The 11,266-nt window shown below is 39.9% G+C and overlaps 2 protein-coding genes and 1 long non-coding RNA gene across 4 annotated transcripts in view; 2 read left to right on the forward strand and 1 right to left on the reverse strand.

Annotated features, from left to right (window-relative positions):
- Positions 1-11,266, reverse strand: part of LOC144628429 (uncharacterized) — a 40,145-nt gene that overhangs the window by 14,442 nt on the left and 14,437 nt on the right. Inside the window, exon 3 of one of the 2 annotated variants that reach the window (XR_013566253.1) lies at positions 525-600. The exons of the other annotated variant lie outside the window; for it this stretch is intronic. This is a non-coding gene — a long non-coding RNA (uncharacterized LOC144628429). Of the gene's footprint in view, positions 1-524; positions 601-11,266 lie in introns of those variants that run through there. 2 annotated transcript variants of the gene reach the window in all.
- Positions 6,389-7,541, forward strand: LOC144627974 (uncharacterized). Its single transcript, XM_078486005.1, has one exon. The coding sequence runs from the start codon at positions 6,412-6,414 to the stop codon at positions 7,432-7,434; it is 1,023 nt and encodes a 340-aa protein (XP_078342131.1). The 5' UTR covers positions 6,389-6,411; the 3' UTR covers positions 7,435-7,541.
- On the forward strand, positions 8,365-9,732 carry LOC144628671 (uncharacterized). Its single transcript, XM_078486806.1, has one exon. The coding sequence runs from the start codon at positions 8,605-8,607 to the stop codon at positions 9,730-9,732; it is 1,128 nt and encodes a 375-aa protein (XP_078342932.1). The 5' UTR covers positions 8,365-8,604.

Below are 11,266 nucleotides of genomic sequence, written 5' to 3' on the forward strand. Positions count from 1 at the left end.
ATCATATATTATTATTTTATTATTTTTATTTTTATTGTTACTAAATAAGTTTACGCTACGATTGTTCTATTTTGCATCATATATTATTATTTTATTATTTTTATTATTATTATTACTAAATAAGTTTACGCTTTTGCAATATTGTAACAAATTTACAGTCATGCAAATAAAGCTTGTTGTTGTTGTTGTTGTTGCATCCGCAAAACAGTCATAAAAATGGGGGACCACGCGTAGTTTATTTTTCGTTTCGAAGTACAGTTGAAGCCCGGTAACTCGAACTCTGAAGGGAAACGAAAAACAGTTCAAGTTAACGGGGTTTTCGAGTTGACCGAGTAAAAATGACTGCATGAAAAGTGGGTCCAAGGGAAATAAAAGGTAATTCGAGTTAGTAGCGGGGTTGTTCAAGTTATCCGAGTTCGAGTTACCGGGGTTCTACTGTAAAAGACATTTGCGCTATAAACCGCTTCACCATTCTCACTCCCTTTACGTGTTGACTAAAAAACGTTTTATGATCAAAAGTACTTGTAAAGGCGTTCTTTGGTTTGCTGCCATGTGGTACATCCACGATTGCATTCTTGTTAACCTGAGTTCATGCCCTCCCTACTTAAAGAAAAAGAAAACGAAAAAACACTTGACAATGTCTTGCCAAGACATTTATTGCATGCATATGACTTAGCCTGTGAATACAGCCGTCTCACCGCGCTCCGGCTGCTTGCCGCGTTCGCGCCGCGCTCCGAAAGCGGAATTTTGGAATTTTTCTTCAATCGTTGCTTCTAATCGCATGCATTCTTTTGCGTTGAAAAATGAAGAGGCTTTGAAAGGTCTACAGAATTTACGCAATCTTAGTAATTAATACCGATCAACTCATATGGGCGTCGACCATATTATTTGCTTATCTTGACGTAAATGCTGTGGTCAAGATCAAAAGGGTTCAACTACTTTGACGTGGGTTGATTTTTCCAGCCAATGAGAGCTCGCAAATGAGCTTTTTTAAGCAAGTGATTTCTAACATTGTAAATAATGATAAGCGGAAACCCCCCTTATTACTATGCAGTGATATAAAGTTTACGCAATCTTGGGCCTCGGCTACACATATCCGCTAGCAGTTTTGCGCTCGACATGGCTCAGCTAAGTTCATCGTCTTACATCTGGAAAAATATCGAAAACCTTGAGAGCGAAGAGCAGAGGCTTTTTCTTCAATGGCAACTCCAAGCTAGAGAACCAATCCGCCGCTTTTCTGACATGAGAGCAGGCGACCATCTGGTAAGGAAAGGTTCTACCTCTTCTGGTTCGATTAAATACGAACATCATTTTCTTTGTGTCGGAATAAACGGCAAAAGAAAGCCAGTGGTAATCCACTATATCAAAAAGAAGCTTAAAGGAGTCGTACAAATGATGACATTACCGCACAAAGACTTTATTAAGAACGAAGAAGAACTGCAAGCGAAGGGAAGAGAAGTGAAAAGAGTCGTGTGGCCAGAGGAATTGAAGCGCTTTTCTGTACAAGAAATAATTGACAGAGCTTTGGATAAATCAAAAGCCCTCTGGGCTTAGTGTCTTGTGACTCTTTTCAGAGTTTAATTTATTTGAAAATAGACCGCTTTTCACGTCTATTTATTGCTTGTAAAGATATCGAAAATTAAAAAGCGTGCATCTAACATAAAGAAACATTTAGACTCCTCACCCCTAAAATTTAAACTAAAACTAAAGCTACTTTTGTCGCTCGATAAAAGTTGTGACATTCAAAACACGATATACGAAACTCTTGATTCACTTGTCAATTCAGAAACCTTTGTCCTGAATGCTTGCGCTGAACTTCACGATTTCACAGCTAAAGATAAAAACAAAGGTTTATTTCAACTACAAAAGGTTCTCACGCGAAAGGCTTAAAATCCAACTAAAAAATATATATAAGATTTGGGACCTAAAAGACAACAACACCGAATTTTCGATCAAGTGGTCCATTGTCACGAGAGCAAGAGCTTACAGGGGAAACCCGTCACGCTGCAATTTGTGTCTGACGGAGAAGCTCTGCATACTATCAGCTGACAGATACACCTTCTTGAACAAAAGATCTGAGCTTGTTACCAAGTGCAGGCACGAAAACAAGTACTACACGGCCAATCAGAGACAGGATCGTTCCAACCGTCCTCCATGAACGTAGTTTAATTTGTATTTCACCGCATCTAACGACACAGTCTGATGATCGCTTCGTGCGTGAAACTCTGAGTAACTGTCCGTGAAGTTTCTATCTTTAAAACTGGTTTAGAAATGCATCAACATGAATTGATTAGATGTAACAAAAAACTGAAATTTTACTCTACTTTCAAAACAGATGTTACTCCCTCTAACTCACTAGAACTAATTACAAATCTTAAACATCGACGGGCAGTAGCAAAACTTAGAGTAGGCAACCATAACCTACGAATTGAAACTGGTAGACATTCTTATCCTAAACTTCCTGAGCATCTGAGAATCTGTCAAAACTGCAGCTCAAATGAAATTGAAAACGAAGAACATTTTGTACTTAATTGTAGTAGATATGATACAATTAGAAAATCTCTAATAGACTACATTGTTAGTAATTATTCTGATTTTAGTTCTTTAGATGCCAATCAAAAAATTATATTTCTCTTTAATAATATAGATGCCTTTCTCTGTAAAAAATTAGGTTACTTCATTCATGAAGCTTTTGCACTAAGAAATGAATCGACAATCGCAACAATTGTCAATTAGTTGATCCTATTACTTGCCCTTACATATCTTTAGATGTAATTCGTATTATTATTATTATCATTATTTTCCTATACTTTTGCAATACCATTTGTAATTGGGAATGCAAATAAAGTGTGTTGTTGTTGTTGTTGTTGTTGTTGTATAAGATTACGTGCTTAAAGTTTTGAAATCGATGCCTTAATAGTATCCATTCCGATCACTATCACGGTAATTAAGCGTCCATCTTGATTCATACTAATTGATCGTTGCTATTTCTGTCAGGCGGATAATGTTTGTACTTATTATTGTCACGCGACTTGTTTCCGACACCTTATCAAAAGCGATTTTTCCAAGCAGCCGAAAGTAGGCTTGACTTAAATTCAAAGTACACTCCAGCATGTAGCCGTTGAACAGTTATAGGACTCCGATAACAGCACAAAAAGAATACAGACACACACAGATTCATAAGCATTTATCTGTCACAGATAATTCTTAAATATCTTAAAAAGGTCAACAAAGTCACAGATTCTCCTTTGTTGTTTTGTGTCTGTGACTGATAAGAACGTTTTCAGCCTCACGTTTCAATAAACTCACGCACACTACCAAGCAAAGTTTCATGGTTGACCTTTCGCGTGTGTCTTCGAGTAATACTCAAATTGAAGACACACAAGGAAAATAATGTCCACGGGATCAGTTGTTTTGAACTAGTTTAATCAGCACAAATTCTAACTTGCCTAAGCTAGCTAGTCAACTGAAGTAAAGGCACACATGTGGTTCGACTACTACGGTCTATTACATCTTTGAAATCGGATCTAATCAAAAATGGAAACGGCAAAAAAAGGTCTTCCTGACATATTGTCGGTCGACATACCTACAGTTGTGTAAGGCGCAATCCTGTTTAAGACATTCTTTTCCCCTATTGCTGTACCAAAATCATAAAACACATTGTTCTCACGAAACGGTAGTTATTATCAGATTGACTTATATGACTAGAATGGTGGGAATCTCGTGTGATTGCTTTTATCACTAAGAAAAACAAACAAAAAGCTTAAAAATAAACGCAACTGTCAATGTAAACAGCATCTGCAGACCTCTCAAGTCTCACGATTTTGTCCTGAGACTCACGGTTTTCACTTCAATCTCACGACGAGAAACAGAAATCTCACGAAAAAACAGAGTAACAAGTCACTTGATTAGCGCCTGGTTTTAGGACTCTTTTAGTTATTTTTGTCCGTCAGTTGATCAATCTCCCGGTTTTTACTGAAATCTCCAGATTTTTTTACCTCAATCTCTAGATTTCCAGTGCTTTGAGGTTGAGAAGTCTGCATCTGTTTTGTTTAAATCTGATGATCGCATTTTTCGGCATTTACTAAAAAAAAAAAAAATTGACATGGCGGGAAAAATATTGACATGGCGGGAAAAATATTGACATGGCGGGAAAATTCCGCGGCCTCAGAAAGCAAATACGCATGGAATGCACCTTGTCCCCTGTAGTATTATCTTGTGTCGTCATGACTACGTCATGACGTCACAAGACAAAAAGGTGAGAAGCTCTATCACCTGACGAATAACAACTGCGAGTCATTTGTCATGTCGTGTATGTGTGGTTTAAAAATCACTCTGCAAGTGACACCAGCACAAAAAGCTCGCTTTGAGATATTTGAGAATGCACCTTTCTCGGGCACAATGGGCATAATGATTGCAAGTGTTTTTTTATCTCACCCATTGCGTCAGGCCGCTCTCCTTCTGCCCTAATATCGCCCGACTTCGGCGCTTGGCAGGGAAAGCTCTTCCAAAGGAATTTACAAGGCTCTTACGAGTCAAGTATGTTAGCCGAGTTAAGAAGGAAAAGACAGTCGTGATTTAAATATTTGATGCTTTAAGTTTTCTAGTAGCCTTGTTCAGGTTGCTGTAAATTTGATAGAAAAATTTAGCGCTTACAATAGACTACGCTTACAATGCATTGTATACAATGGTATATATTGTTTGATAATAATACCACCAAGTTCCCAAGGCAACGAGACTTGTTACTCGATTCTCCTGTCGTCACTTTCAGTAGCCTTCCAGGGTCACTATGTTTAAAAACATGTACAAAACGGCCGAAAAACTGACTAATTGAGTAATAGTGTTTTATGTATATATTTTGTTAGTTCTACGAGATGTGTTTCAGTCCTCTCCAAGTTAGATGTACTCAGGTCATAATCTAAAATCAAGTTCATAGTTATAACTATCAGAGATTGCGGTGACATAACGTTAGTTCTTATTTGTCTTAAGTTACACGACCTTGTTTAAAAGTTGTGGCGTGACGTTATATCTTAAATATAAAATGAAAAAATAAGTACCTTATTACATGAAATTTTCGCGACACTTTAATTTCGCGAATTTCGCGATTGCAAAAAAATCGCGAAATTAAAGTGACGCGAACAATAAGTGTCGCGAACATAACATGACGCGAAAATTAAATGACTCACATTATGTTAGTAATCAAGAAAAAATAAGTTTAGTTCCACTGAAGGAAAGAATTTTCAATGTAAATGGATGTTGTCGTCAATTGACTCAAGAACAATAACTTATGCACGTACAAGCATGACCTACTTGTAGACATTGCGAGAACTGCTCTGTTGTTGCTATTGCCGAGAACTATAGTCCCGGCCTTGTGTTTTTGTTAATTTTGACGCTTTTTTTTCTTTGATGAAGTCGTTTTTATTTAATTCAATGGCATGTTTGGTAATATTGCCAAGGAAATTTAAATTTTGCCTTACTCAAAAACGCGAAATTAAAGTGATTCAAAACACAAAATTTTCGCAAAATCGCGAAATTTAAGTGTCGCGAAATATGCGCACCTCAAAATCGCGAAATTAACGTGTCGCGAAAATATCATGTAATAAGGTAGACCTCAGACTTAAAGTATTCCATATCTTGGCGAATTTCATCCAATCAGATGGAACTACCACAAAAGTATTTTAATTATAATCACAATTTATCTGTCTGTTTAGAAAAGTAAAATGTGAAACATACCTTGCCATAGAGTGCAGAATTAAGGTATAGTACATATAGATTTAACCTTGAAAAGTATTACAATCCTGTAAGCACGACGTTTAACTCAAAATAATCTTTAAAAACTAACAACACGGGAGTTACTCACTTTATAACAGACTTGATGAATAACTGACTCGCCGCCTGGTTTTGAAGTATACGTCATAATGATGGGTCTAGGAGGGTGAGAGGGGCGAAATAGTGGACCCCTCTTATTGCTGAAAACTAAGCTAAGAGCTAAGAACCCCCTCCCGTAGCTTTTTGTCAAAAAAGAAAGGGGCCCACTTCCACTTCCCCCTCTCCTCCCCCAACAGCCTGCTACCCCCCTCCCCCTTGGCACGGAAACGCCACTGTTGGCTCGACTCCATCGTTTGGCGTAAACAAAGCACTTGATCGCGAACCCCGCCAGCTGCTAGATCTGAATGTGTAAGCGGCAGCTAAAAGGTATTTGTTTTGCTTTTGAATTGTATTTGTTTTCGTTCAAACTCTAGCCAATAAGAGCGCTAATGTGCGCTGATAACATCGTGACTGCAATGAAAATGAAAGCGGGAAAACCCCCTTGTTATTGAATAGCATTTTAAAGCTAACAGGGGCCTTAAGGAGGCAATCGATATCTTGAGTTCTTCAGTATAAGCAGTTTTACACTAGCTAGACAGCAACATGGCACAAAGAGAACTGATAAAAACGTGGCAAGAAATTGAGAAAGACAGCCGAGAGGAACAGCGTCGTTACCTTGCAAGCAAGCTCCAAGGCAGAGAATCGATTTCTCGTTATTCCGACATAAAGTTGGGCGATCACTTAGTGACAAAAAGCGGCACCCAGGGTGTACTTGAATACGAACATCATTTCCTCTGCAGCGGATTTGACAATGAAGGAGTGCCAACTATTATCCATTCCTATGAAACAGAGCCCAAAGCTAAAGTATGGCCAATGATACTAACCAGTTACTTTGGCTCAGGTTCTTCCCTGTGGAAGAAGGGTCGGATACAGGAAGCGTCCTTACAGGACTACATCAAGGAAGACGACCTGCAGGCGAAAGGGAGAGAAGTAGAAAGGGTCGTGTGGCCAGATGACTTGTGGCGCTTTTCTGCAGAAGAAGTTGTCCGGAGGGCAAGGAAGCGGAACGACGAACAAGATTATGATCTGATGGAGAATAACTGCGAATCATTCGTCATGTGGTGTCTGTGTGATTTGAACATCAGTCTGCAGGTGACAATAACACGGAAACTCAACTATGAAATGGCTTGCGAATCGTTTCAGAAGTGGTGTTTTGTCCTTGCCAATGTGGTCATCCTCCGTGCGCTAAGGCGCATTTTGGCACAATTTACTGTCCCTGTTTCAGAAGTTCTGAAAGAACATGTCGTTAGCGTGTTTTTGGTCCTGGGATATGAGGCTGTTTCATTAGGAAAAGAAATTTACCGAAGTCACATGGATTGGAAATGCTCCAAAGCAATTGTAAAAAAAATGGCCGTTAGAGTGCTTTTGGGGCTTCTTCGAGCTGTCGGAAATTTCGCAGGTATCTATTCACATCAGCAGTTTATCTCCGCCTGTCCAACTCTTGGTATTCTTGTTGGAGTTTATCTTGGATCAAAAGTCGTCTTCCAGCATATTCTAACAGGAAGTGTCTTGGCGGTATATGATATATTACAGTCTGTTCAACGAAATCACAGTGAAACTTCCTAAAATGCTTTCTTAGAAGCATATTGTATCTAAATCTGTTAAGCTTTCCCGCCCGACAGAGTGAAAAAACTGTTTGATTTATGACGAAATAAAGGTTGTATTTATAATCATCCCTGCAGTGATACACTCCCTCTCGTCAGTGTTGACTATAAAACAATTAAGGCCGGATTTATAATTAAAAGGATTTGCGTCCTTTGATTTGCTACCATCTATTTCTGTTTTTGCGTGACTACGACATAAACATTGTTAGCAGACTGATAAACACTAAACATTGATAATTTAATTATTCATAATAATGTATGCGTCGGGCGGACCTAGGGCTTTCCACAAGTTGCTCGGCAACTTTTTGGCAACTTTTCACATTTCAAGCAACTTTTTCCCCTTCGAGCAACTTTTTTCCTCTCGAGCAACTTGTTGCATTTTGAGCAATTTTCATACCGAAGATCTCCGAAGATTATCCGAGTATTGCTCAAAGGCCACACGAACGTTTCCGAAGATTTACGAAGTTTGCCGAAGATTTTCGAGGAACAACTGAAGACGTTTCAACTTTCGGCTCCTTCTGCATTAAAACATTACAAAACTCGTCAGCAAACATGACGTCATTGATATCTTGAACGTTTTTTTTTTCAGTTAAAGAAATCCTTGATATTTAACACATTGTCCCCTAGATACTTCTTTTGCTGTTAAATCGCATGAAACTGCTAAGAAATCTTACCTTCAAAGGGAAATAAGCATATATTTAGAGAAATTCTCTTGATTAGAAGCAGCCTTTTGGATTTTTTGGAGCAACTTTTGAGCAACTTTTATTATCAGAAGCAACTTTTTTGGATTTTTGGAGCAACTTTTGAGCAACTTTTTGAGAAATTACGGGTAACTTTTTGGGAAATCTCGAGAAACTTGTGGAAAGCCCTTGGCGGACCCAGCTACAGCTGCTGTGGTCAAGAGTTCAACAAGGCCGAATTATTTTGACGTCAGTAAATTTTCCAACCAATCAGAGCCAGCAAATAAGCTTATTTTTAGCGAGTGACTTTATCGATGTAAATAAACTGAAGAGGGAAAAGCCCCTTGTTACTATGTTGTGATGTTATAAAAGTGAAAGCCATCCGGGCTTCAGGTAACAGTCTTTTAAAGTTGCAAGCATTCGCTAGCAGTTTTCGCAGTTTTAAGGTCGACATGGTTTTAAGTTCAGCGTCTTACATCTGGAGAGATATCGAGAACCTTGAGAGCGAAGAGCAGAGGCGTCTTCTTCAATGGCAACTCCAAGCCAGAGAACCAATCCACCGCTTTTCAGACATGAGAGAAGGCGACCATTTAGTAAGGAAAGGTTCTTTCTTGCCGGGTGACTTGATTCCATACGAACATCATTTCCTTTGCGTCGGATTTGACTGCGGGCAGCCAAAGATAATCCATTATTTTAACTCGGCGAGTAACGCTATCAAGCAACTGATTCCTACTGGTCTTGGCTCGGGTTCTGCACTCGAACAGCTGGGAATAGTACAAGAAATGACATTACCGTACAAAGACTTTATCAAGAACGAAGACGAACTGCAAGCGAAGGGAAGAGAAGTGGAAAGAGTCGTGTGGCCAGAGGAATTGAAGCGCTTTCCTGTACAAGAGGTCATTCGCAGGGCTCGGTCGGACGACAGGAAGAAAGAAAAGCTCTTTCACTTGACGAAGAACAACTGCGAGTCATTTGTCATGTGGTGTTTGTGTGGTTTAAACATCACTCTGCAGGCGACGCCAGTACGAAAAACCCTTTGTGAGACAGCTCGTGCCATACTAAGAGCAATTTGGCACAGCATTCAGCAAATTCCCAAGATAGGTGCTGACCTCATCGACGACTTCGCCGCAGCGATTGGCAGGGGTACAGCACGTGGCGCTGCGCGCGGTGCAACTAGGCAAGCTGCAAAAGCTCTCCCAAAGGTTGGATTCGGTGTCGGCGCGGGAGTGACTATTCTAGTCGAGGCTATTATGGCAGTATACGACATTTACCTTGCGAACAAGAAGTGGAAAGAGGGAGTCTTGATTGAATCCAGGGAGGAATTTATCAAGGAAGTGACTGATACAGTGCAACTGGCGCTTTTTCGCTCGGGCGGAAGTATCGCCGGAATGTTTGTCGGTCAGATAGTGATCCCCATTCCAATTCTTGGAGGTCTCGTTGGAGCTGTGCTTGGGCTCCTCGGTGGACATCTCATTGGAAAATTCATCTCAGAAGCAAGCTCTAAACCTCTTGCTCGGCTTATCGAGAACATAATAGCCGAAAAACTGGACAATTATTGTAGTGTAGTGGAGTGTGAGTGAGTCTTGTAAAAGTGAACTGCAGTGCAGTGCAGTTCATTATAGTTCAGTACAGTTGCGTGAAGGTCAGTGCACTGAAGTGATGAAGTGTGCTCAGACGTATGAATGCGAGAGCCAAGGATCATGTTACATTAGTTGATTGTTTTAAAGTGCTCGAGCTCATATACAATCACTCTCATACATTTATAAGTAGGTAAGCAAGCAAGCAAGCAAGCAAGAAGTCGGTTAGTCAGTAAGTACGTACGTAAGTAGGTACGTATAAAGTAAGCAGGCAGGTAGGTTTGTGGGTAGCTGTAGGTTGGTTTTTAGGTAGGTAGCTACGTGTCGAATAGGAAGGTAGGTAGGTAGGTAGGTAGGTAGGTAGGTAGGAAGGTAGGTAGGTAGGTAGGTAGGTAGGTAGGTAGGTAGGGAGGAAACGGTACAGTAGCAGGGTATGTACGTGACGACGGGATTTACATTATAATATACAAATCAGTACTGAGAAGCCTAAGTTTCAAAAAAGTACAAAGTTCAAAAATTGATGTTAATAGTTGACAATGTAATTACAGTTTATGACAATTAGACTCTTTCTTTAACAAGTCTGCCACATACCCAGTATCTAGATTTTCCTGCTTAAGGATCTGTCCGAAATCTGGCTGATGACAGTCAATATCCTCGCGTTGAAATCACTGTCAGACTACCTTTGAGTTAAAAGTAAATAAAATGATTTATCCCAAACTATGTATACTTGTTTGCAGTGTTTGCTTGCACGACATCTTCGGAGACCCCGGAACATGTATAAAACGTACGGGGAATATCTTCGTAGAACGATCGGAACCCGACGGTAAAGAAACTCACACAAGGCGAATTTTCCTTCTTCCTTGTCACGTCACGACGGAAAGGAGCATTGCCATTCGTCATGCCGGAAGTGGAAGTGAAAGAGAAAATGCACTACAAGAGTCACGCAATATATTTAAACCATGCTTTTGCGCTTTAGGTTATTAGTATTTGGTAGAAGAAGATTATACTTAGAGGGTCCTTAGGGAGGGGGTTATAAATGCCATTTCCTAGCCCAAATTTTGTCCAAATCCCATTTCCCAGCCTATTGTTTTTCCAACTTTCCCCAAATCCCGGTCCCAGTTCTATTGTCTTTTGTTTATTATTCCCAGTCCCAGTGACCCAAATCCTAATTGCCCAAATCCCAGTTCTCATTTCAACCTTCCAGGCCCCTCTAAGTTATTGTTTTTACTGAAAAAATTCCCACATGGAAATGGGGCGTTACTTTCATGAGTTTTGCCGTCGTTGTCTCTGGCTATTTTGGGTTATGTCTTGCCTGTATGTAGTGCCGTAGACACAATCTGAGAAGGGGCGTAAGTGATTATAAAAGTTGTAGACCTAGACAAGCCTTCCGCAAGAACCGCTTGTAGTGGGGTGAGGGAGTTATGCTCCCGACTTCGTGGGATATTTTTCAGATAAAGACCCTCCAATTAAAATACTTTCTACTTCACTGACTGACGATTTTGTGTGTTTCGACAGCACCTAAATCCTAACATTTCAC

The sequence above is a fragment of the Oculina patagonica genome, chromosome 10 (genome assembly GCF_052425735.1).
Source record: "Oculina patagonica isolate OP01 chromosome 10, crgOcupat, whole genome shotgun sequence".
NCBI classification, from domain to species: domain Eukaryota; kingdom Metazoa; phylum Cnidaria; class Anthozoa; order Scleractinia; family Oculinidae; genus Oculina; species Oculina patagonica.

Excerpts from the sequence above, each read along its gene's own strand:
- LOC144627974 (XM_078486005.1), top strand. The coding sequence starts at position 6,412 with ATGGCACAAAGAGAACTGATAAAAACGTGGCAAGAAATTGAGAAAGAC.
- LOC144628671 (XM_078486806.1), top strand. The coding sequence starts at position 8,605 with ATGGTTTTAAGTTCAGCGTCTTACATCTGGAGAGATATCGAGAACCTT.